This window comes from Saccopteryx bilineata, chromosome 3 (genome assembly GCF_036850765.1).
Source record: "Saccopteryx bilineata isolate mSacBil1 chromosome 3, mSacBil1_pri_phased_curated, whole genome shotgun sequence".
Lineage (NCBI taxonomy): Eukaryota > Metazoa > Chordata > Mammalia > Chiroptera > Emballonuridae > Saccopteryx > Saccopteryx bilineata.
In genome coordinates this window covers 250,322,363-250,349,988 of record NC_089492.1, presented here as the reverse complement: position 1 = coordinate 250,349,988, position 27,626 = coordinate 250,322,363, and the positions used below count along the sequence as shown (strand labels likewise).

Genomic DNA, 27,626 nt, shown 5'->3' with positions numbered 1-27,626 from the left:
AAATGCCTAAGTGGAGAGGTGAGATTCAGGAGAACAGAGGGCCAGGTGAATACTCAAGAATCATCAGCACATGGCTGACAGGGTTATGGAAAAGGAGGGAAGTGGGGGAGGAGAGAGTGTGTCAAGACGAATGGATATGGCCTTATGATTACTGCTGGTTCTGAGCAGAAAAATTAAAGCATAGCAGACTAAATAGGGTTACTGAAAGGACAGGAAGGGGAAAAAATGGGCACACAAAGCAACAAAAACAGAAAAAAGACTGGACAGCAATAGCAAAAGTAAATAATAAATAAATAAATGTATTTTCCAATCAGTGAGTCCTATGTGCAGCCAGCCGACGTGGAGCTTGACGATGAAGGGAGGGTAATGAGGAGAGGAAGTAGGGTATAGAATACTACCACTAATCAAGACATCTATTGACCTTTTACCCGGTGCCAATCATTCTGTGATTGCACTATCTCATTTTATTCTTATAGCAACTCAAGTATTTGGTATTTTTATTATCCCATGTTATGGAAGAAAAACTAATGTATAGAGTAGTTAAGTTACTTACTTAGGATAAAAAACTTAAGAAGGGCCAGAACCAGGAACTAGATTCAAGTTTGTCTGATAACAAGTTGTTCCTATAAACTTCTACGCAAAACTGAAGAGAGCAGACATCAAGGTGGATTTCTCATTATTTACCAACTACTCCAAAGAAAAATCTTAATGAAATGTCCATTAGTTTAAAGCAGGAAAAAATGTGGCTCTACCTTCTCTCCTGAACAACAACAAAATAGTCCAAACCATAAACATGTGAGATAGAATGAAGATTTATAATCTTTACCCCTTGGATCATTTTGGGCGTAATTTCTCCAGAGAGCTTGATAAACTAGCAGTATACCTCATGTGAGTTAAAAGTGGTAATCTCATGAAATTAAATTTGAAGTTAATCATTGGTTTGGTTTTCAATAAAAAATCTGAAACTGAAAGTTTTCAATATGTATTCATGGGACTACAGACAAGAAACAAAAATTTAGAATTAAATTATGTAGCAGATTTTCTGACTTTACAGAATTAGGAAGACTAAATGCAAAGCAAAAAACAACTTGTCTTTTGGCACTTTGGTTACACATAGAGGCTCTGAGAGTTTGGTTTCTTTTTTTAAATTTTTATTTATTTATTTTAGAGAAGAGAGAGAGAGAGAGAGAAGGGGGGAAGGAGCAGGAAGCATAGCTCCCATGTGTCCCTTGACCAGGCAAGCCCAGGGTTTTGAACAGGCGACCTCAGGGTTTTAGGTCAATGCTTTATACACTGCGCTACCACAGGTCAGGCCAGAAAGTTTGGTGTCTGGCTTGAGATGTGAGCGCACATAACAACTATCGGTGACTTTATAAATATGGAGAAGAGCAAGAACACTCAGAAAAGCCAAGTTTGGATTAGGTGGACACTCAACGGTTGGTCAAGACTTCCTTACTTCTCCCCTGATGCCATCTTGTTGGCATTTGTCGTCAGCATCTCCATGAGGAAAGTGGGGTCAGAGAGCAGCAAAGTAAACATTCTTTTATTCTGCTATTTATTAATAGCTCCAGTAAACTGCCTTTTGCCAGAGAAATGAAAAAGAAGCACTAGGAGTTGCAATTACATACACATTTTCATTATCCATGTTATTCTAGTCTGTGCCTCATTACCAATGGGTAAACCAGATTTAATTCAATAGGTGATGAAATCTATGTATTACCACTTCTGATAAATTGTCTTGTGCTTCAGAAAGTTGAAAATGATCACAAAAATGGAAAGTTTTTATTACTTGTAGATGTCAATTATCCATGTCATCTTACCATGGATAATACAGACACACCTGTATTGGAATGGAATGAGTAATGAATTCACCAACACAAGGTTTTAACCTAATGTTCTTTTTCAATGATCTTATGTTTGTTTGTTTTTTTTAAGTTTATTCATTTTTTTTAGAGAGGAGAGAGAGAGATACAGAGAGAGAGAGGAGAGACAGAGAGAGAGAAGGGGGAGAGGAGCTGGAAGCATCAACTCCCATATGTGCCTTGACCAGGCAAGCCCAGGGTTTCGAACTGGCGACCTCAGCAATGATCTTATGTTTGACCATTACAACTTCATCTGTGCCAATCATGCTCCAAGATACCTTTTGTTTATAGCACCCAATACAAAAATTCAACAATTTCAAATGCCTATGGCAATACATTTGGATTTAGCAAAGCGTAAGATTTAACATACACCTTACTATCACCACTAATAAAGATAAGCAAATCATGAAGAAATGTTGACTGACAACAAAACTACAATTATAAAAAATCAAATATTCAAGGATAGCCCATTTAGCCTAAAAAGGAATAATGTAAATTTTAGTATTTGTCCAAACTGGCTATTTAAATTCACATCCTCTACCTGAAACCTATGTACTCTTATTGATCAATGTCACCCTGTTAAATTTAATTTTCTAAATAAAATTTTTTAAAAGTTCACATCCTCAAAAGATGTAGTAGGGAAAACCAATAGGAATAACAAAATATCGTCTATCATAAAATACTATGCACTTTGAAACACTACCTGGTTAAATTTAGGAACTGTCGCCCTGGCCAGTTGGCTCAGCGGTAGAGCGTCGGCCTAGCGTGCGGAGGACCCGGGTTCGATTCCCGGCCAGGGCACACAGGAGAAGCGCCCATTTGCTTCTCCACCCCTCCGCCGCGCTTTCCTCTCTGTCTCTCTCTTCCCCTCCCGCAGCCAAGGCTCCATTGGAGCAAAGATGGCCCGGGCGCTGGGGATGGCTCTGTGGCCTCTGCCTCAGGCGCTAGAGTGGCTCTGGTCGCAACATGGCGACGCCCAGGATGGGCAGAGCATCGCCCCCTGGTGGGCGCCCCTGGTGGGCGTGCCGGGTGGATCCCGGTCGGGCGCATGCGGGAGTCTGTCTGACTGTCTCTCCCTGTTTCCAGCTTCAGAAAAATGAAAAAAAAAAAAAAAAGAAAAGAAAAAAAAAGGAACTGTCCAAGATTATCAGTAACTGTATCTATTTCTTCAGATTGAGAAACTTTTATAGATTATTTTATCTTCCATTCTTAAAGTAGTTTCAGCAATAAATGTTAAAGTCTATGACTCCTGCATTTGTTAGGAAGCTCAAAAATTGCACAAAAATAATGTAATTGAGGTAACCCCCATCTCACATTAGTGATGATTTCTTGAATTCTGCATCACCTTTAGGAAAATTCCAGTGAATGTAATAAATGCAGTCTTCCAATATGAGCATCAACTTCCAACAAGAAGTCCCTCTGGCTTCTTCCTCAAGCCCTCGGTATATCATTCTCCCCACCCTAGCACAGTTCACCTGGTAGACAACTTCCAGTGAATGCCCCACATCAAAACAAAGCAATGGGTCTAAGCATTTAGAGCTTTCACCCATTTAAAACTCTGATAAGCAGGGACAGACAACATATAAGTAGCATGTTAAGAAATGCCCATCCATGAGCTTTTACTGGCGACTGCTACCACTGCTTTTACACCCAACCTCTTGCGTGTACTGGTGCAGCATCCAGGAAACAGTGCCCCAGACACACAGTCACACGGAATGCTTACTGTTTTGGCTGCAACACTGCCCAATTCTCTATATTTTTAACGTTTGAAATACCCTTTTTTTGTGTCATTTCCCAATCAGAAACTGAGGTTTTATTTTCCTTTCTATTTTATTTGTAAAATGAAGCGACTTAATACACTACTTAGTGATAATCAATTAAATCTCTTTATGCCAAAGTTTAAGATATCCTGGCTACTAAGCTACTTATAAAATATCATTTAAAATTATTCCATATCATTTCTCCCCTACCACTATTATGAGAAGCAGTCCTGTAAAATACTAGGTTTCCTAGCTAACAAAATGTCACATCTATGAAAAAGCAATTTGCATTTTCATGATGATGATGATGATGATAATGACAATTTCACTTATTTAATTTTATTAGTGTAATAATATTTACAATGTAAGTCATTCAAACTTACCTTTAATGATATAATATGCATGTAAATATTATCTTTAAAATACTTCCAAAACTACAAATCTATGCTGAAAAAAACTGCTTTTTCATTGCAGTGTGATCTCAGCAGGCCAGAAGTCAGAGAAAAACAATCATTTACATAACTACTTATATCACAAATATAATAAGTATTCCTTGATCTCACCTACACCACAACCATCACATAGTAAATGACCTGATACAATTTTTAAAAATTCTCCTAAATCAGAAATGGAATACTGAACTTAACAGTTCACGTACCTGAACCTCGCTTGTCCTCTGTTTAAGAGTATCTTCTTTTTCCTTAAGGTCCTGTTCCACATTATTCTTTTCCCTAGAAGACCAGCAAACAATGCAAGAATATTTGAGAACATCAGCTACAGCCGGTATGGTTATCCATCCTCCTAGTCCTGAATCGCTTTTTAAATACATAGTGAAACATTCAATTTTTAAATGAAGGGCAGATTTTTCTACCCTTTTAATTATTTATAGAACAGAAATCAATATAAGCTCTGTTTGTTAAAAAAAAATCGCTTTCTCACTAAAATGTGGTGAAAAGAGAATAGATTTTAAAAGGAAGAGAATATTAATCAATGAAACACTCAGGTTTCACTGATCTCATTGTTGCTAAGGAAATGCTGTCCAATGAAAATTGCTGGTGAAAAAAAGGAGGGGTTGCATCAGCTCTGTAAGCTTAACCCTTAAGTACCACTGTTAAATCAAATGAAAATGGCTAATAAAAACAGTCAATAATATAAGAAAAGGGACATTTACTGAAGTGTTAAAGTCTCCTTAAATCACTGGTGTATACCAATTTTAGAATGAAATATAAAGAAAATGGAAAGGAGTGACAATATATAGGCCATTTTCTCTAGCAAATACACCTGCTAAAAAGAGCTATTTTAGATCACAGATCAATCTGATCAAATATATAAAACAATGTATATAAGTGAAATTAGCACTTATCTTTCTACTCTTCAGATCAAACATGCTAGGATTCCCTTTTACTTTAAAACATCATTATCTAAATTTGCAAATGATCCATCAGAGCTGGATTCCTAATAAATGAATCCTAAGCAATCTTAGAATGACAATATAAAGCTATTTTTTTCAGTGTAACACATTTAACTGTACTGAAACACATACACTCTGCTCTCTTCACTTTCTTTTCTACAAAATGAGAGAAAAGGCCCAAGAATTCTGCAGAAATACATTTTTGGGGATAGAGGGGAAAGGTAAAAGGCGGCAACACGAAGAAGGGAGGATGGCATCCAAGAAGTCCTCCAGACTCGTACTGCACTTTCCCCTTAGAGCTTCATGATGGCATTTCAGTTTCATCCCAGACATAACCCAAACATAAGCTCAGGTTCCTTTAAACTGTGTTATAAAGGAAAGGGAGAAAATTACACCAAAGCAGATACTTAAGGGACAACTGCATGCTACATTTAAATATCTCATCTTTTTGAGGTGAGATATTTAAATGTAGACAAAACTCAACTGTTTTGGATATGTAGGTACAATGTTCTTAAGATTTATATGGAAGGAAAAAAGCACAAGAAAAAAGCTATTTATATATTGTTACTTTTAAACACTTGAGATGTCCAAGGAGCTCACTAACCGTTTCTCAGATGGGTCGCAATGTGGGTCACGATGTTGCGGAGATGTTAAACAGTCCCTTATCATACGAATCATTGTGGCAGCCCGTTCCTCCCATACCTCAATCTATTTATTAGGCAAAGATCATACGCCTCTACCAATCCTTATAAAATTAGGTAAAGTTGAAAAATAGAAAAACAGAGAAAGAACAATCTAAATATACCCCACAAATTCTGCAAGCTCAATCTTGAAAATTTTCTCTTTCCTCCATATACGAGCAGAAGAGTGTTTTCAGTCCTGCTGCAGCATGTCAGAAATAAAGTCACATGAAATACTAGCCCCCTCCCCCACTCCAGACCCTCAGAAGCATTCCACACAAGGTCACTATCAATTCAGCTCCTGGTTTCCAACAGTAGATAATAACAAAAAGAGAAAACATTACACAGTATTACAGGTCAGCATTATACAGACTAATGCGCATGTTTGTATTCAATCCTTTCTGTTCCGCTGTTAACTGCTTCACTGGCTGTCTGCTCTGAAGATCAAGTGTACGTGCACGAAAACAGGGCTGCAAAAAGGCAGTTAGCTGACTTAAAGTAGCCAAGACCTATGAATGGACGCAAAAGAAACAAGCTCCCTTGGTGAAAAAGGTAAACAGATGACAAAGGACTCTCAGCTCTAACAAGCAGATCTATGCTTGCATAAAATGAAGGAAGCTTAGGAAGCACAAATTTCTCTTCCTAATTCTGGATATGGAAGGGGTAAGGAACAGTGGTAATGTGTAAAATATATCTTGAAAACCATTCCGAACTAAGTAAAATATAGGAATCTTTAGGCATTAATTTTTCCTAGTATAAAAATCAATTTTTTTTCATTTATTGATTTGAGAGAGAGAGAAAGATTGATTTGTTGTTCCACTTACACTCACTGTTTGATTCTTGTATGCACCCTGACTGTGGACTGAACCCACAACCTTGGCATTATCAGGACAATGCTCTAACCAACTGAACTACCAGGCCATGGGTTGAAACATTACTGAACTTTCGATCGACATTTATCTAGTAAAATTCCGGTCTCATAATTCCTTTATTAATAAAACCAAGTAGTATAACATACACTACCACACAGAAAACTTGAAAAAATAATAAAATTGCTTTCTATAAAAAACATTACAATTAAAATTCTGTCTTATAAATCAGACTGAGAATTAATTAATTTCCTCATTAATTTATATGATAATATCAGAGATGCCAAACTTATTCTGCAGTTTTCCATACACTGTTAACCTCTAATAGCTAACCTTCTCATTTTGGGCAAGTAAAAAACATCTAAACACTAGGTACACATAGGATGTGTGGTTGTATTTCTTACATTATCCTCTTTCAAATTAGCACATATTTTTCTAAAGGTAATTGATGCATAACTAATGAAAGCAGTATTTAATATTAGTGACTTAAAATATTAATTATTTTCAAGATTTTGCACCACAATAATAATATTTACACAGTTTCCTAAGAAGCCCACCAGTATATGTGGATAAGACAAACATAAGATATATTCCAAAGGTAGGTATATGAACATTTTGCTCAGAGCACTACTCATCTTGAATGTCATGACAGAAAAAGTTTATTGCCTTCACCTTAGTAAATTCCAGAAAAGAGAAATAAAATGACCCCACACACCTCTATCTTAGACAATCTCTCTGGCCTGATTTACTCCAAGATGCTGGTACAACCTGAGAAATCCAAGAATACCAAAGCCATAAAGAAAAGCCAGGGATAAGGCTCCCCGGTGTTTGTTCCAAAGACCGACTGTTCCGATTCCATGGAAACGAGCATCTAAACCAGCAAGGAAAGCAAAGCCCAGGCTGGGCTTTTAAAGTCTAAAGTTGATAATTGCATAGACCTACTATGAAGCAGCCAAAGCTATTCACAAGTACAGTCAGGCTCAGGACCTTGAGTTCATGCAATTCATTTCTACTTGTCCAGGCTCTGTGTAAGGAAGAAGGGGGTGAGTAATTACCTTAATTTTTATATAATAGCAACATTTTCAGAAAAACAGTATTAAATCACCTTCAAAGTCCTTTTGGCCCTGGCCAGTTGGCTCAGTAGTAGAATGTCAGCCTGGCATATAGATGTCCCAGGTTCAATTCCCAGTCAGGGCACACAGAAGTGACCATCTGTTTCTCCACCCTCCCCCTTTTCTCTCTCTCTCTCCTCTCTCTCTCTTCCCTCCCACAGCCAAGGCTCGATTGATTGGTTTGCGTGCATCAGCCCCCAGCCCCCATGAAGCATCCACCTCAGGTGCTAAAAATAGCTTAGATGCAAGCATGGTTCCAGATGGGCAGAGCATCAGCCCCAGATGGGGGTTGCCAGATGGATTCTGGTCAGGGCTCATGCAGGAGTCTATCTCTCTATCTCCCCTCCTCTCACTTGGAAAAGAAGAAGGAAAAAAGCCCTTTCCAGATATACCAGTTTTGTCTTTTTTTCTTAAACATAAGCATTATTATTTTCTAACTAGTAAACAAAAATAAGAGGGTCATGGGGATATAAAGTACAGCATAGGAAATATAGTCAATAATAATATAATAACTATGTATGGTGCCAGGTGTGTACTGGAAATATTGGGCGGAACACTTTGTAAAGTATATGACTAACCACTATGCTGTATACCTGAAATAACACAAAATAATGAAACTGTAAATGTAAACTGTAACTGAAAAACAAAAACAAAAAAATACCAATTTTCTAATGGAGAAATTAAGATATTCCCAGATAAGCAAAAGCAATGGACTTCATTACCTTAAATCTGCGCTATAAGACATGCTAAAGGGCCTGACCAGCGGTGGCGCAGTGGATCAAGCATCAACCTGGGCAACCCTGAGGTCGCCAGCTTGAGTGCAGGCTCACCAGCTTCAGTGCAGTGTCACCAGCTTGAGCATGGGATCAATGACATAATCCTATGGTCAATGACTTGAGCCCAAATGTCACTGGCTTGAGCAAGGGGTCACTGACTCAGCTGGAGCCCCCGCACCTCAGACCCCTGGTCAAGGCACATATGAAAGCAATCAATGAACAACCAAGGTGCCACAACAAGTTGATTCTTCTCATCTCTCCCTTTCTGTCCCCCACTTCTCTCTCACTAAAAAAAATAAAAGAAATGCTAAAGAGAGTCTTTCAGGTTGAAATAAAAGGACGCTACTAGATAGTAACTCAAAGCCATATGAAGATATAATAAAAAAATCTCTAGAGGTTTTAAATGTTGAGCCATCCACTTTATGTGAAATAGAATTAAGTTGTACTCCTCACCACCAAATGCACACTACAATCTCATGCTTCAATTATTCAATCAATAACTCAATGCAGTAGTCACAACTGAGACCTTCTAGTATCAGTCCTGCAGATCTTTACAGGACCAGAAACAGATTAGGTTGGATTACATAAACAAAAGAGCTCCAGATTCAATAATATAAGCAATGCTTTCTCCAGAGCTAATAGTTTCTAATAGTATTTAAACTGAACTAAACCAAAAACATATTTTTTTTAAAAAAATTCAAACTATATACTAATACTGCCATAAATACATTGTTTGTTTTTGTATTTTTCTGAAGTTGAAAACAGGGAGGCAGTCAAGACTCCTGTATGCGCCCGACCAGGATCCACCGGGCATGCCCACCAGGGGGTGATGCTCTGCCCATCTGGGGCGTTGCTCTGTTGCAACCAGAGCCATTCTAGCGCCTGAGGCAGAGGCCATGGAGCCATCCTTAGCGCCCGGGCCAACTTTTGCTCCATGGAGCCTTGGCTGCAGGAGGGGAAAAGGGAGACAGAGAGGAAGGAGAGGGGGAGGGGTTGAGAAGCAGATGGGCGCTTCTCCTGTGTGCCCTGGCCGGGAATCAAACCCGGGACTCCTGCACACCAGGCCGATGCTCTACCACTGAACCAACCGGCCAGGGCCACTTTTTTTAAAATTATTATTATTAAATGAGAGATGAGGAGGCAGAGACAGGCTCCAGCATGTGCACCAATCGGGATGCACATGGCAAACCCCCTACCAGGCAATGTTCTGCCCATCTGAGGCTGCTGCTCCATTGCTTGGCAACTGAGCTATTTTTAGCCCTGAGGCAAGGCTACAGAGCCATCATTAGTGCCCAGGGCCAACTTGCTCAAAGTGTTTGAGCCATGGCTGTGAGAAGAGGAAAGAGAGAGGAGAGAGAGAAAGAAAGAGAAGGGGGAGGGATAGAGAAGCAGATGGTCATTTCTTCTGTGTGCCCTGACTGGGAATCAAACCTGAGACTTCCACATACCAGGCTGATACTCTACCACTGAGCAAACCAGCCAAGGCTTAAAAATGTTGTTTTTTTTAAAATCAGCTCTCACTCTCAAATGATTGAGGTAGAGATTTATACAATTAGAAATACAGATCCTGGATACATAGTTCCTGTCTCTCTTCAACTAGGGAAAGAGTGTTCATTCGGCTACTCCAACCAATGTCTGCTGAGCACTTAGTCAGGAAATGCTGTGCTCTAAGTGCTGAGCTGGGTATTAGGAATGATGACGATGAAGATGCTGACAATTATTAACATGTACTAAGAATTTACCATGTGCCAAGGACTATACTAAGCATTTTACATGATATTATTCATATTTCCATTTCATATTTAAAAACTGAAGCACAAATAATTAACTAGCTCAGAGTCGACTGTCGAAAGAAATATAACTCCATCTTGTTAATATGGAGAAGGAAATTCATTCAGCAACACTGTAAGAACTAAATAAGAGAATTTATATAAAGCATGCAGAGCACAATGCCTAATAATTATTACTGTAATTATCTATTCCATTTTCTGGACAAAATCCAGGATAACACACTGGCCTGACAGGATGTAGCTTTTACTTCCTGATGTTCTTGCTAAAAGGACAGAGACAGGAAGGAAGGAGGTGGTAGAAGACAAACAAATGTTCACTCCTGCCTCAGCATAATTCCCTACCAACACACTAGACAACTGAAGCAATTTCTCAGTATGTTTTGCCTTTTCACTGCCAAGAACTTCTCTATTTGAGCCACTTTACTTTCAGAGCAAGGGTTCTTGAAAATGGTTTCATGGATAGTTTTTAAGGGTCTGGGAACTTCTCAAATAAATGCAAAATGGTATATATAGATACATGTTTTTTCTTTTTGAGGGTGCACAGTCTAATAGTCTTCATCAGATTCTCAAAGGAGCTCCCTGACACAAAAACAAGTAGTCAAAATATGAAAAATCAGGCCCTGCCTGGTTAGCTCAGTTGGTTAAGAGCATCGTCCTGAAATAACAAAGTTGAAGGTTCAATCCCTGGTCAGGGCACACACAGGAAGCAACCAAGGAAAGCATGACTAAGTGGGAAAACAAATTAATGCTTTCCTTCCCCCTACCCTCTCTCTCCCTTCCTCTATCTGTCTCTCTAAAAATCAATAAAAATTAAACCCTGGCCAGTTGCTCAGTTGAAGTGTCATCCTTGAGCACAGAGTTTGCTGGTTTGATTCCTCGGTCAGGAGCAGCTCGATGTTCCCATCTCTCTCTCTCTCTCTCTCTCTCTACTTGCCTCTCTCAAAATAAAAAATAAAAATAAAAGAAAGAAAAAGAAAGATCAGCCCACTATCCTCTTGTCTCTGTGAGGATTAAAAATCTTTTTGTCTATAAAACCCTCTACTAGTCTTCAAAATAAGCTTTATTGAGAAGCTCTTTTTGCCTTATTTCATTTAACATATGGTCTCTAGTCTGCCATGAAATTTGTAGGAATTAAGTCTGGGCAATAGTCTAATATTTATAACATACTCTAACTTACTCAACCAACTAACCTATATTGAGAGTTTATGGATTCAAGCAACATTTGCATTAGTTTCTAAACCTATCCAAATAAGTAAGACACAGTTCTTGACCTAAAGGAGTTCAAATTCTTTAAAAAGGCCTATTTTTAAAAAGACCACAATAAAATGTGGTGAGTAGTATTAAAAAGACTAACATCTAGAAGTAGAAAGGAAAGAGCAACTCAAACTTTCAGAGAAGGTTTGACAAAGGAGGTGGTATTTAAGCTGAACCTTAAAGCATGAGTGAAAGTTTACAAGGGAAAAGTTATCTCAGGCAAAGGGGAAGAGCAAGATCAGAGGCAAAGAAGAATTTTAAAAAGTGGCATGTTGAAGTGAGAGGTAATAAGCCAACCCAACATATGGCTAGAGAAGAGGGATGAAACTGAGATAGGAGATTAGAGCACTATGCTGTCCACTGAGAGCACAAGAGCAAACATACCGTGTTGGCTTTCAAGTGACTTCACAGTGTTGTCAGGAGACAATTCTGCTTTACCACGGAAGGTGGCTAAGACAGAAGAATGGCCAGGATGCCAAGGGAACATTATGAAGAAAGAGCCATTACGACATACTCAGAAAAGTGAACTGGGTCCAACTGGGAATGGGGAGTCACTAAGGGATCTGGGTCGTACAATTTATACGTATAATCAACTGGAGGTAGGATGGTCAAGAAACTCAAGGCAGGGTGTCAATTTGGAGGCTATAACAGTGATCCAGACAAGAGATAAAGGCTAAAACTAAGACAGAAATAGAAGAAAATATGGATAGCTTTCAACAAAACTGAGCCAATTATTTTCTCATCTATTACGTAAGCTAAGCATTAGGGATACTACACTGAAGAAGCAAATAGTCCCTATGCTTAAAAAGTACATAGTCTAGTGAGAGATCCAAACAAAATAGACAATTATAATAAATTACTGTAAATGTTATGACAAGTATAAATATAAAAACCATGAACACTAGGCTGTTACATAAGGTGTGATAGGCACAGGGTTGGGATGTAAAGTTATCAGAACAGGCTTCCCTTTCTGGAAGAAATGTCATCTAAAGCTAGATTTCAAAGATGAAGAGGAGATAATTAGGCAAAGGAGATGGGAAGGTACGAATGATTTCAAGAAACATTTCAAAGATAGAAGAATAAAGGTAAGAGGAAGAAAAATCTCAGGCTTATAGCTTGAGTGATTAGATAAATAGTGATGTCACTGAGAAAGAGAAATAAAAGAGACAAAGACAGTAGTCAGGGAAAGAGTAGAAAGTCATGTCCTACTGGACATTCAGATGAAAACACTCTTAGGCAATAGAAAATATGGGTCTTGAGCTCAAGTGAAAATCCAGGTATTTGCTAAGATTATTATATTACAACCAATGCTTTTCCTTCTTTAAGTTAAAAATTCCATACTGATTTAACCTAACATATTGAAATCCCTATGTAGCAAAAGCTGAAGCAATCAGTGATCTAACACAAATATTTAAAGAAGAGATGAGGCTGATTACATAGCTGGCATTGATAGAGTACAGAAGTTTGCCTACGTTGTACATCTCACCTAAATCAGAGCCTAAGGAAAGTATTTTCACAAATGTCAAATCATGTATAAATGTATATAGCACATTTATAAAATATGACCACAACCTAAAACCTAACAGACTTTAGAAGCTCTATGACAGGGGTCCCCAAACTTTTTACACAGGGGGCCAGTTCACTGTCCCTCAGACCGTTGGAGGGCCAGACTATAAAAAAAAAACTATGAACAAATCCCTACGCACACATCTTATTTTAAAGTAAGAAAACAAAATGGGAACAAATACAATATTTAAAATAAAGAACAAGTAAGTTTAAATCAACAAACTGACCAGTATTTCAATGGGAACTATGCTCCTCTCACTAACCACCAATGAAAGAGGTGCCCTTCCAGAAGTGCGGCGGGGGCCAGATAAATGGCCTCAGGGGGCCGCAGTTTGGGGACCCCTGCTCTATGATTTTCTTAAGACAGTCACAAAATGTTAGCTGTGATTCACTAAACAAGACTGCCACTAGTATAACTTAACTTTGGAGTTACTAGAAGTCAGTGAATGCTCAGTTGACCAAATGTAACTAGTAATTGCAAATGTTTGCACCGGCAAAAACATTTATGTATGATGCTCTACTGCTATTAAAACTCACAATAGCCCTGGCTGGATAGCTCAGTTGATTAGAGCACTGTCCCAAAGCACAGAGGTTGCCACTGATCCTTGGTAAGGGAAAATACAGAAAAATAGGTCAATGTTCCTGTCTCTTCTCTCTCGCTAAAATCTATAAATAAATATAAAACAAAAAACTTAATAATAGCACATTTCATATGTTAAATAACTACCATTGAAGTCAAGCAAGTACTGAATATAGGTGTATGTGTCCATTTTCATAGGCTTTAGAGGCAACAGAAGACAAGTATTTTCAAATCTGATAATATTTAATGTACATTACATACAAGGCAAAAAAAAAAAGTTAACGGGCCATTTATGGACCACTTGAAAGTGAAAAGTCTACGCACTATTACAGGCTCAATAATCAAACGCTGACTTCCCTTATTCTGAACCAAAGTAAAAAAATTTTGTGGATGTCCCGGGTTCGATTTCCGGCCAGGGCACACAGAAGAAGCACTCATCTGCTTCTTCACCCTTCCCCTTCTCCTTTCTCTCTATCTCTCTCTTCCCCTCCCGCAGCTAATGCTCCACTGGAGCAAAGTTGGCCCAGGCACTGAGAATGGCTCCATGGCCTCTGCCTCAGGTACTTGAATGGCTCTGGTTGCAACAAAGCAACACCCAGATTGGCAAAGTATTGCCCCCTAGTGGGCGTGCTGGGTGGATCCTGGTCAGGCACATGAAGAAATCTGTTTCTCTGCCTCCCCGCTTCTCACTTCAGAAAAAAAATACAAAAAAAAAAAAAGTAAAAAAATTTTTAATCTTTTAAAAAAGATTTTATTCATTTTAGAGAAGGGAGAGGAAGAGAGAGAGAGAGAGAGAGAGAGAAGAGGTGAGGAGCAGGAAGCATCAGCTCCCATAGGTGCCTTTACTAGGCAAGTCCAGGTCCTAAATGAGCCAAGTCCAGGGTTTTGAACTAGCAACCTCAGCATTCCAGGTCAACGTTTTATCCACTGCGCCACCACAGGTCAGGCCCCCAAATTTTTTAATCTTAATGAGAGGCAGATTTATATAATAGAAAGAATAAAAAAGTAGAACTTATACAACCTGTTTGGGTGAAGGCCAGCCTGGTTGCTGACTTGATGTGTGACTTAGGGTTTGATTTTTTTTCATGAGTAAGAAAGAAAGTGGGACTATACGATATTCAAAGGTTTATTTGTTTTGTTTTTTTACTTTCTAGGAATCCAATATTAGAGGCTTTATGCAATAGGCAAAGGCCATTTTTAGCAGGTAATAAGAATTTGATAGAAGGCAATTGTACTGAAATTGTACTAAATGACATTTATAAAGGTATCCAGACTAAGTTTACAGAATGTCAAGTCTTATTGTTCAAAGAGACTGATCACTGAAAATACTAGTGATTTAAAGCTACACTGTCTTCAGCAGACATTTACATCCCCAGAATTCACTTTCCTATCTTGCAAAATTTTCACATAGGTATACACTCACCCCTTCATGTGGTATTGGTGGCAAATTACCACCCACCACTCTCAGGACAGAGTTCATGAAAATCAAACTATATACATCCCTGGCCACTGATTGTTTCAGGGGCAGGCATGGTGCTAAGCCAGTCCAATTAGGCTGACTCTTAGAGGACTTTTGCAGGAACCACCAGAAGAGAGGCACACCACTAGATTTGAAATCAGAAGTACATGAGGCTGGTTGTGCTATAGCCCCCTTGACAACATAATGGGAAAATCCATCTGAAGATGGATCAACCCAGTGGAAGAGGAAACAAGAAATGGAGAGAACAAGAGAACTAATTATGTGATTTGAGTCTCAGTATAAAGCTGTGCCTTAAGCCATCACAACCTCTAAGAGGTCTTAGGTTTCACAAGTCAACAAATTCATTCTCACTGGCTTGAGTTCTTTCTTGCAACTGAAAAAAAAGAATAACTAAGTTTCTCTATAGCAATCTCAATGTAGTCTCCTTAAAGAGCAAAGATCATCGCCAAGTTCCTGTCATATAGTCCAGACAAATTATAACATATATCTCAAGTCATAACGGTTTTTGTGCGGATCAAGTAAGATAACAGTTATGAAAGCTCTTGGCATGGTCTCTTCATTTAATATTCCTTCCACAAAATGGAATGTAAGCTAGTCTGATAATTAACTTCCTTAACAGAATATGCTCTCAACATTGTTTTTCTAATGTTATTCAAATAGCTAAAGTTGGAGAAACACAACATTTCATTCATTCTAAGATATACATTTTTCACTGTCTGAAATCAAATAGTATCTTATAGTTGATGGCAAGATGCTGTTTATTTGGCCATGATTTTTCTTTTTTTTAATGGTACATAAGAATATAGTGCATCCTGCAATTAAAAATTGCTTTAGATTTGATGAAATAAGGTACACCAATTCCCAACTGAAGAACCATGATACTTAACCAAATACAGTATTTATCAAGAAACAGAGAGAGAGAGAGGAGTGTTTATATTTATAGTCAGCTGTAATTTCACTTTACATACCTCTGTAGGTCAACTAGTTCATTGTTAAGGGTATCTAGCTCCTTAATTGCAGAAAAATCTGCAACAGGACTTGATCCTACAATGTTCTAAAAACAAAAAGTTCACAATTACACATTATTACTATAAAATTATATGCAGCAAAGCATTTAAAATGTATAAAAGCACTATACAGATATAGGGTGTTATTTTTTATGTTATTACTGAATTTCAATCATTTAAGAACACCATATCTAGTGCAATTTTAAACATATAAACAGTTATATAATAAGACATTTTTCCTTAAATTCTCTAAAGCTATCATTCTATATTATGTACCATCATCACTTCAGATCCCAATGTTTGTCACTTGATCCTAGCCTGTCCAGAACCTTGAAGTACAGCAGATATCAGATTTATAAAGTAATCCCTCCACAGCAGTATACATTTCTGTGGAGATAAACACTGATTTATTTTTATTTGTATCATCTGGCATAGAGTAAGTACACAAATTTTTGTTGTCTTAGAATTATATGGTGGTAACTTTATTCAATTCAACAAGTATTAACTTTTGTTAACTATTTTAAGTGTCTATTCTATTTAAAGTAAAACCAACTGTTCAGGCATGTTCCATAGTAAATATTATCACCATATATGAAACTATCTTCACATATTACATCCTTTACATATGGTTCTCTTTCAATAATGATGGTGACTCTGAATGATACTTGCAGTTAAAAAATCTAGCTGGATTTATTCTGGGCTCTGGTATTCTACTACCTGCATGATCTTCTCTGTAAACTGGAGAAATAATTTCTATCCTGCCCACTTAAAAATTAAATGAAATAAATATTATATGGGAAGTCACTCTACAAATTGTATATTTTATAAATGTAAAATATTCTTATAATTAACTTCCTCAGCAGAAGGTGCTCTTAAACGATGAATATTCTTCCAGTTAGCTGCTTCTACCTTGGCGCAGTCTCCTTTGTGAGATGACTTCCACACCTCTTCTATCACTCAAATTCTAAGAGTGACTTACATGAACAGTCATTCACTATTAAAAATATCTTCAAATAATAAGAATGAGACAAATAAATTTAACCTCAAACAAGTTATAAGGTGATGACAGATGACTCCAGAAGGAAGATTAGTATACTGGAGTTGGCATACAGCTTATGTCACTCCTCAACTGCTGACACAGAAATTAATCTCCCATACTAACGCGAGAAAACAACATGCAACCAGGAAGCATGGAGAGAGTTCACTAACGGTATATGAAGTGTAAGAAGGGCATATAAAGAAAAATGTAATATGTCCTCTTCTTTCGAAAAATTTTCTCTCACCCTATTTTGTATATCACACAGAAATTCCACTTTCTTGATTTTAAGTGGATCAGAGAACCTAGGGAGCAAATTAAAATGCACAGAAGGACCAAGTGACAGACATGTGACAAAAGCATGCTGTTTAGGTATTTTCTCTGCACCAACTTTGCTGCATAAAAAACCTCTAACTTCATAACATAATTTGTAAACCAAAAACTCTAATGCTAAAAAGGCATAAAGTAAAGCTCTAACCTTGAGAGCGTAAAGAAACTGACAGTACAAGAAAGGCGAAAAGCAGAGTGCTGCAGAATGGAAAAAACAGTCCAAACTAGAAAAGACACAGAAAGGAAAGCAACATTCAAAAAAGGATTAGTCAAAGCTGCAAAACATGCAGTTCTAAAGAAAAATAACAATCAAGTTATAAAGAGAAAAGAGATTATATGAAAAACAAAACAAATGCTAATCTTAATTTTTAAGGTCAAAATTTTTTGGTTAATAAATTGGAAACAGTGATAAAAACCCCATTTTAATGAGTAGTACAGACATCTGACCAACATGCAGAGATATCTATGCTCCCTTGACTGAATGAACTTCAATCTATTACATTAAAAACTCCGTAGAGCAGATACAACTTGAAGTGTCTACTAATGTTAAAGAGACATCAATGAACAAACATAATCTGCTTCAGCAAGTTCTGTTATCTCTGTAATTCGTGCTGGTGAGAGATTAAGTGGGTATAAAATGAAGGCAGCAAGAGAAGAAAATAACCAGTCTACATAAGAAGAAAGGGTGAAACAACACAGCACTCCACAACTGAGACAGTTATAACAGAGGGCATAAATATAGACGTATAACCTTGATCTTTCTGGGTGGCATAACTTTCAGCCTTTTCCACAACTTAGGAAACCCACATCCTACATCACAGGAAATCTCAAAAAATTAATAAAATGCTCCCCCCAAAAACCTCATGAAGCAGATAATCAAATACTTATTTTATCTAAAAATAAGAGTAAAAAGTCTTAGAAGTAATATCTGTACCTGGTGGCTGTAAATTTCCATTTAGATAACTTAGAAAAAAATCTAATTTTGACTTTTATCAGGTTTAAATGGGATTTTTGAACCAATGTGACAAAATTAAGGCAAAACCAAAATATTCTACTGACATTTTAAAGTGTGCTTTCCTCATAATACATGTGACAACTCCTACAATTCTGAAGAATCACACCAATGGTCACAAGATATTAAGATTCATAGCATGTATTTTTAACAGCAAATAGCCACTATAGTATGCAAATCCTTTTAAAGCCCCATTTAGAACAATATATTGTAAATGCACTATACTTGGGAGGTTTCTAGATGAGGAGAGAAAAAACAAGGCACAACATAGCTTTGTTTTGAAAACTCACACTGCTGGCCAGAAACCAAAAACAGCAAAATCTGTCTCTAGCTGGACAGGTATGAAATGTGGCTGTATGCTCAGGAACAGATATGGTGAAACCCCACAGGTTACTACTCAACATAGTGTTTTTCTTGTTTTTTTCTAATTTAAACCTGATATCAAGAAATTATAATCTCCTTGATTTTGAATTTGTATTGTTTTTGAAGAGTGAATCATTAAACGAAACACAATTATTTAATTCTTGTGGATTTCATTTAAATTTTAGACCCTGTTCATAAAAATTAATCCATACATCTAGGAGGGAAAAAATCAGATCACATTTTTCCAATTTTGAGGCTGGAAAATGTGGTTGCCACATGGGTAATGAATGATGAATAAACAAGGGGTAGCCCAAGGATGTCATACATGCATTCAGCATACCTATAGTCACAAACTAACCCACAAACAGTATACTCTGCTCTGCTTCTAGTCGGATATATTTTCTCCACTATTCTGTCCAAATGGAGCCTGTCATCTGACAAAGCACTTATTCCTTTCTGTTAACACATTCAGGTTTTAAGTTGTCCTACCTTTTGTGAAATGGCCCTGTCTGATGGTGGAATCATCTCAGGAGTAAGAATTTGAGGAGGATCAATACCTTTCAATAACTTCTGATTGATTAAGTGAAAAGCCAAAGCAAACTGATCCTTTGAAAGCTTCCCACAGTCCTTTGTGTCACATAATGCCCTGTACAAATAAACAAAATGAACAGTATATAAATGCTACAATCACCACTCTAAAAATCTAATAGGACTATGTAGCTCTTAAAAAATTATCAGTTGAATTAGAAAAGAAATTCATACTAATTTGTGGCTTGCCCAAAACTCACTCAAATGTTAGAAGTGAGAGATCACCACTATGTGGTGGTGCAGTGGATAGAGAATCGGCCTGGGCGCTGAGGACCCAGATTTGAAACCCCGAGGTCACAAACTTGAGCACCAGATCAACTGGCTTACATTCAGGGTCACAGACATGACCCCAAGGTCGTTGGTTTGAGCAGGGAGTCACTGGCTCGGCTAAAGCCACCCACCCCAACCCCCCGGCTTCAAGGCACAGAAGAGAAATCAATGAACAACTAAGATGCCATAACTATGAGTTGATGCTTCTCATCTCCCTCCCTTCCTGTCTCTTTCTAAAAAAAGTATGTATCTATATACCTATATATGTATATAGATACAAACACACAGACATACAGAGAAAGAAAAAGAGGGACAGACAGACAAATGTTCATCCTGGAGCTGAGCAGGGGCCTCTAATCTGGGTGTTTTGTATTTTTTCTCACCAATTTCCACAACCACTAGTGAGGAAGAGTTATAGTGGAACAAAGAATCCCAACATTCTCTACTTCCAACATTTCAACATCAAAAGATGTAAAAAATGGAACTTAGGCTTCGACAAATTTGGTTCATTAGTATCATTAGAATAATTCTAAAACAAGAAAAATTTCCATGTCAACCTGCTTCCTGCAACTCCTGAAGTAGGAGAATATAAGAATCACCAAGTCAAAGCAGAAACAGCTGCAAAATGGAAATTACATGTGAAGAAAAGGCAGCAATCTGGAAAGCTTTACAAAATCATTTGAAGAGAAACAGAAAATATTTTATTCTACTTTCTTTTTGTTTGTTTGTTTCTTCAAGCTTAGCTTTCTGACGTCCTGACCTGTTCAAATCACTGATTATGGCCTGATGAAAAAGACTATAGGTTATAGCGTCAAAGAAACCCTGAATTCCAGCTTTTCTACTTATTTACTCTTATGATCTTAGCCAAATTTTTAACCTCTACAAGCCTTAGTTTCTTCATATACAAATGTAGATAACATACATCTTGCAAGATTACTGTGAGAATTAAATTACATATATAGTGTGGGCATAATTCCACACCCATGACAGCTGCCATTTTACTAAGCACAGTGCCTATCCTAGGCACTCAAAAGTGGCAGCTATTGAGTTATTTATTAGTTATGCAGGTAATCTTTCCCAGTCTTGGCTTCTTGTTCCTTTTATTTTATTTACTTATTTTTTTGTGACAGAGACAGAGAGAGACACAGAGAGGGCCAGGTAGGGCCAGACAGACAGGAAGGGAGTGAGATGAGAAGCATCAATTCTTCATTGCAGCACCTTAGTTGTTCATTGATTGCTTTCTCATATGTGCCTTAACTGGGGGGCAAGGGGCGGCTACAGCAGACCAAGTTACCCCTCACTCAAGCCAGTGACCTTGGGCTCAAGCTGGTGAGCCCTGTTCAAACCAGGTGATCCCATGCTCAAGCAGGTGACCTTGAGGTTTCGAACCCAAGTCCTCCAGGTCCTAGTCCGATGCTCTATTCACTGCGCCACTGCCTGGTCAGGAGGGTTTTGTTCCTTATAAGGCAGATCTACTGTCCTCCTTTGTTCCTTTCTAAGTTTCTGTTTACAGCTATGTGGTTTCACTTCTAATCTTTGCTGCCCCCCTTGAAACCTCAAGATAACCTCTACTATAGTCACGTGGATTGGCAGCTGGCACACTATAAAGCATTTTCATGTATAGTATATCATTTAATGTGAAATTCTCTAGAGACACTAGAGCTTGTCTTTATTATAGACCACATATATAGCCTGACCAGGTAGTGGCGCAATGGATTGAGCAACAGCCTGGAATGCTGAGGACCCAGGTTCATTCAAAACCCCAAGGTCACCAGCTTGAGTGTGGGCACACCAGCTTGAGTGCGAGGTCGCAGTCTTGGGCATGGGATCATGGACATGATCCCATGGTTGCTGGCTTGAGCCCAAGGTCACTGGCTTAAGACCAAGGTTGCTGTCTTGAGTAAGGGGTCACTAGCTTTGCTGGAGCCCCCACCCCCATCAGGGCACACATGAGAAAGCAATCAATGAACAACTAAGGTGCCGCAACAAAGAATTGATGCTTCTCATCTCTCTCTCTTCCTGTCTGTCTGTCCCTATATGTCCCTCTCTCTCTCTCACTTAAAAAAAAAAAAAAGACCACATATATTATATAATTAATGAAGTATAAAAGTATACATATACACTATAGAATTATACAAGTATGCCTCAAAGATACTTTAAATTTCAGATTTTGGATTCTCACTTAAGAACTGAAGTTTAATGAACTGATATAAATAGATGCTGCATCTTAACATTCTAATCAATGAACTGACCCTGTTAATCTTATAAAACTATAGGTAACCCATTCTCAGGCTTCTGTCCATTTTCCGGAAGAAATCCTCGATTTAAAATTTTTCTATAAATAATTCTGAAACAAAAAGTTTCCTACTTATAAATGCCTAAAAATAAGAATGCTCAAAACTAGATCTGATACAAAATTGTTATCTGTTTTTTAAATTAATTAAAAAGTCTTACCAGATATGGGCTAGGAAGGCAGAAGGTAAACCTGTCTTCAGGAAGAGTTCACGGACCTCCAATCCAGACACAAACCCATCCATGTCCTTGTCAGTTTTCAGGAAGATTTCATCATATTTAGCTTTTTCTGCAGGTGATACAATCCACTATTGGGGGAAGAAAATATATATGCACATATATATTATTTCTGCCAAAATGAAACAACCTTTGAAGTGATTATCTTTCAACACATGATAGTATATGCCATAAATTCCTGAGCAATTCTACCCCATTAACGACTACCCATAGAAACAATGTATCGTTTTTATCATAGCCCCAACCCAAATGCTGTGGTAAAGAGAAAACTACAGAAGAAAAATATAGGTCAGTGGGACTATATTTATAGATGCCCATTTTACTTTTTCTCTTTTTAAGTAATAAGTATATTCAACCACAGTTAACTCTTGACATATCAATGACCACATGAAAGAGTCTACTGAAAGAGCCTAAACAAAATATTCAAATAATTCTCAATCTTCATTTTTTATACTTTCATTCAGCATTGTTAACTAGAGCCAAACTGGCTGATTTGCATCATTCAGCATTGTTAACTAGAGCCAAACTGGCTGATTTGCATAGCCAAGTCATTATTTTCTTTTATTCCACTTGACAAAAAAAGCAGGCTGAGGGAAAAATGGCCTTGGATAACCCAAAATTTGATAATTTGAACCCAAAGAATCAAGAGTTAACTGAAGAGTAAACAAACAAAACCACATATTAACTAACTAATCAAGGAAAGCATGCCAGATTAGCATGGAATATCTGCTATCTCCAACTTCAGTTCTAGGTAGAGCAAGACAAAGCCAAACCATCCATACGACCTAAGTAAGGCCAAATGCAGGAGAGGATTATCTATTTTCTCTGGGACATTCAACCAGAGGGACCTTAAATCTTGATCCCTCTGACTGCTCCTTCTATCTTCATCAAGCAATTAACTGTTAAATGCCATGCACTTTGTTGTTTTTTTAAAGTTCTTTAACACTGATAAAGCTATACCTGTCTTAATGATGCTTTGGTAGGTAAAAAGCCTACAGGTGGTAAGGAGTGGTAAGATTCCTTGGCTGATGCTGAAGTGGGGGTCAACCGCACAGAGCCTGATATACTGACCGTTTTTCTCTTAGAAGGTGGCACCAAAGCTGGAGGCAAGGACATTGGCACAGGTTCTTTTTCCAATGCGCAGTATACCAAAAACATGGCCTTCAAAATAGATGAACCAGGGTCATATATATTAAAATCATTTAACAACATTTACCTAATGAATTGATGATTCAGTAACATAGCATTTTAATTCAATCAAGTCTCAAATCCTTTTTTTAAGAAATAAGACTGGTCACCACTAGTGGTGCAGTAAATAGAGTGTTGACTTGTGACATAGACTTCCCAGGTTCGAAACCCCAAGGTCGCCAGCTTGAGCACAGGATCATCAACATGATCCCAAGGTCACTGACTTGAGCCCAAGGTCGCTGGCTTGGGCAAGGAGTCACTGTTTCAGCTGTAACCCCTCCTCCACCCTGTCAAGGCACATATGAGAAAGTAATCAATGAACAACTAAAGTACCATAACTATGAGTTGATATTTCTCATCTCTCTCCCTGCCTGTCTGTTCCTATTTGTCCCTCTCTCTCTCTCTCTCTCTCTCTCATATTAAATTAAAAAAAAAACAAAAAAACAAAGCAATTATTAGGAAGATATCTTGAGTAGCAAAAACTTATCAACACACACCCTTCAACTAAAGTTCTTGCAATACCAAAAGCAAACAAACTAGAAAAAAAATATTTACAAAGAAAGAGTCAGCCTGACCAGGTGGTGGCACAGTGGATAGAGTGTCAGACTGGGATGCAGAGAACCCAGGTTCAAGACCCCGAGGTCGCCAGCTTGAGCGCGGGCTCATCTGGTTTGAGCAAAAGCTCACCAGCTTGGACCCAAGGTTGCTGGCTCGAGCAAGGGGTTACTCAGTCTGCTGAAGGCCCGCGGTCAAGGCACATATGAGAAAGCAATCAATGAACAACTAAGGTATCCCAACGAAAAACTAATGATTGATGCTTCTCATCTCTCTCCGTTCCTGTCTGTCTGTTCCTATCTATCCCTCTCTCTGACTCTCTGTCTCTGGAAAAAAAAAAAAAAAGAGTTAATCTCCTGTCTGACCAAGCAGCGGCGCAGAGGATAGAGTGTCAGGCTGGGATGTGGAAGACCCAGGTTCGAAACCCCGAGGTCGCCAGTTTGAGCAAGTGCTCACTTGGTTTAAACAAGGCTCACCAGCTTGTAGCACCCCCATCACTCGGTCTGCTGTAGCCTCCCCCCCCCCCCCCGGGGGCCAAGGCACATATAAGAAAGCAATCAATGAACAATTAAGGTGCCACAAAATGGCAAAATTTACAAAATTTATTCATTTCCCCTTTGGCTCAGCAATCACACATCTGGAAATCAATCCTCTTGATTTACCTGCCTACATAGGAAATGCTGTATAAAAATGATTAATTACAGAATTTCTTGTATTGGTACATAAGTGCTCATCAACAAGACTGGTTTAAAAAATTATGGTACATGCATACAATGAAATACCATGAAACAAAAAAAGGGGGGGGAGCATTTTGTATCTTAACTGTGGTGGTACCTTCAACTGTCAAAACTCATCAAATGATATACTTAAATGCAGTTAATTGTATATAAAGTAGTCTTCAATCAAGTTGACCAGGAACAGAAAATCATCGAGTTCTCTGTATAAAACGATATCCAAGATACACTGTTCAACATGAAAAAAGTACAGTGTTGAACAGACAGTGTGTATACTGAGTTATCTTCTAGGATAAGGGGTAGTAATTATTCCTATTTGTTTATATGATATTTGCATTAAGAAATTCTAAAAGGATAAAGAAGAAACTTTAAAAAGTGCTTCACAATGAAGTAGGTGTAAATGGAACAGTTGAGGGCAACGATGAGATATTTTTCCCACTGAATATCTTCTTCAACTGAACTATGAGAATGCATTACTTATTAAAATTATTTTTAATTATTAAATACATAAAGCATTTGTACAGAGTGAGACAACCTACATATAGACTGTACCAGGTTATCCCCCCTTCCACTCTGAATTCAAGTCACCTTCAAAACATGAAAATTTTCCGTTAACAATCTTCAAGCATATGAAATTACTCAAAGCAACTTGGAACCTTCAGAAAGATTCCATTAGCAACTGGAAGAATGCTTTACTATTTCTTCCTAATTTTTTTCTTCCATTAAAAATGACAATTCCCCCCCAAAGTAGTTTGCTTCTGAGTTTTGTGTGGCTTTCGAATCAATACTTACTGAGCATCTAATATGATCCATGACTCCTGTGATTACTAATATCCTTTTAAAAATAAAGAAACTGAGGATAAGAGATGCTAAGTAACTTGTCCAACATATTTTAAAAAGTGATAAGAGTGCCTGACCAGGCAGTGGCGCAGTGGATAGAGAGTTGGACTGGGATGCGGAAGGACCCAGGTTCGAGACTCCAGGGTTGCCAGCTTGAGCGCGGGCTCATCTGGCTTGAACAAAAAAGAAAAGCTCACTAGCATGGACCCAAGGTCACTGGCTTGAGCAGGGGTTACTCAGTCTGCTGAAGGCCCGTGGTCAAGGCACATATGAGAAAGCAATCAATGAACAACTAGGGTGTTGCAACGAAAAACTGATGATTGATTCTTCTCATCTCTCTCCGTTCCTGTCTGTCCCTATCTATCCCTCTATCTGACTCTCTCTGTGTCCCTGTAAAAAAAAAAAAAAGTGATAGAGTAAGGTTCAAACCAAGATCTAACTACAAAGCTTTTTTCCAGATTTGATCAGCTTTAATGGGAGTACCCATGTAATTTTACAATACTGTGCTCTCTTCTACAAGCAATAAAACTAACCTTGAACCCACTGGTATCCAAATTGTAGCAGATATCAGAAGAACTACCCAGACAAGTTGTGAAAGCACAGATTTCTGGGCTCCGCTTTTAAAATACTAGAATCAGTAAGTCTGCAGTTGAGCTGGAGAATTTGCATTTCCAGGAAGTTCTGAAGTGATGCTGATACTTTATCCAGAGACCACATTTAACCATTTGATCCAAATCAACAATTCTCCTCTCCCCATTCACTAGTCAACTAGAATTCAACTTCAGTTTTAGAAACGTACAAACTGTCTACCTCGAAAAGAATGAAACTCCAGAAAGAAAACAAACTGGCTAGCACATATTTTCAACCAAATTCACAATATATGTGATATTATCAGATTGACACTGAGCTGAAAGAAGTAACTAACATGCATATTAAAGGTCAGCATTCCTCTTGCTGCAGATGGGAGTCATTTCCTGGAAGAGTGAACACCAGAAGCAAAAACAGCAATGTCAGCCATCTGCTGCCAATAGACAACACATTTTTTGAAATTAAAAAAAAAAAAATACTGTATTAATTTCATGTTGCCTTGAAAATAGTTTCCTTGATAAAACTTAAGTCAATTTTTCTACCAAATAAAACAGAAGAAGTAAACACTATACTGCTGGGTTGTGACTTTGTTTTCTTATAATACTGTACCTTTATCCTAATCAAAGTCTGCCATCAAAAAAGTACAGCATCGAAACAAATACAGCAACTAAATCAAATGGTGCAGCGTACTCACACACACACAAAATATCTGGCTAGCAACTAGTTTTTAAACTCAAATGTAGTATTAGCAAATGCATTTATACAGCTTGAGATAGACACTTAAATAAGAAGCATTTAGAATATCTTTTTGATAATTTCAACGTAAAAATATTAAAAATAAACCTAAGCTTATGCCAAGACAGCAAAGAAATGGACAAAGAGAAACTGAAACATAATAAAATCGATATAGTGGGAGTTACAGTAGTCTAAAATACTCTGTTGGCATATCCAAAGAAAATACATAAAAATAGGTCATACAGCAACAAAGAAAACCTTACCAAAGATTTTTTTGTTGATTTTAGAGAAGGAGATAGAAACAACGATTTGTTGTTCTACTTATTTATGCATTAACTGCTTGATTCTTATACGTGCCCTGACCAGTGATCAAACCTGCAACCTTGGTATAGCAAGACAATGCTCCAACTCACTGAGCCATGGGAACAGATTTAAGTACAGACTTGTGTGTGTGTGTGTGTGTGTGTGTGTGTGTGAGAGAGAGAGAGAGAGAGAGAGAGAGAGAGAGAGAGAAGAAAGAGGGACAGACAGGAAGGGAGAGAGATGAGAAGCATCAATTCTTTGTTGTGGCAACTTAGTTGTTCATTGATTGCTTTCTCATACATGCCTTGATGGGGGTGGGGGGGGTGGCTACAGCAGAGCAAGTGACCCCTTGCTCCAGCTAGTGACCTTGGGCTTCAAGCCAGCGACCTACAGGCTCAAACCAGAGAC

The 27,626-nt window shown here is 38.0% G+C and overlaps 1 protein-coding gene across 2 annotated transcripts in view; it reads right to left on the bottom strand.

Moving 5' to 3' along the window:
* EPS15 (epidermal growth factor receptor pathway substrate 15) overlaps nucleotides 1-27,626 on the bottom strand; it is a 133,628-nt gene that overhangs the window by 60,181 nt on the left and 45,821 nt on the right. The window contains exons 9-13 of one of the 2 annotated variants that reach the window (XM_066269218.1): nucleotides 23,236-23,436; nucleotides 22,201-22,346; nucleotides 19,378-19,534; nucleotides 16,109-16,194; nucleotides 4,281-4,353 (exon numbers count right to left, since the gene is read on the bottom strand). In XM_066269218.1, the coding sequence (XP_066125315.1) occupies nucleotides 4,281-4,353; nucleotides 16,109-16,194; nucleotides 19,378-19,534; nucleotides 22,201-22,346; nucleotides 23,236-23,436 (663 nt within the window). The remainder of the gene's footprint in view (nucleotides 1-4,280; nucleotides 4,354-16,108; nucleotides 16,195-19,377; nucleotides 19,535-22,200; nucleotides 22,347-23,235; nucleotides 23,437-27,626) is intronic. The other variant, XM_066269219.1, reaches the window with a different exon arrangement.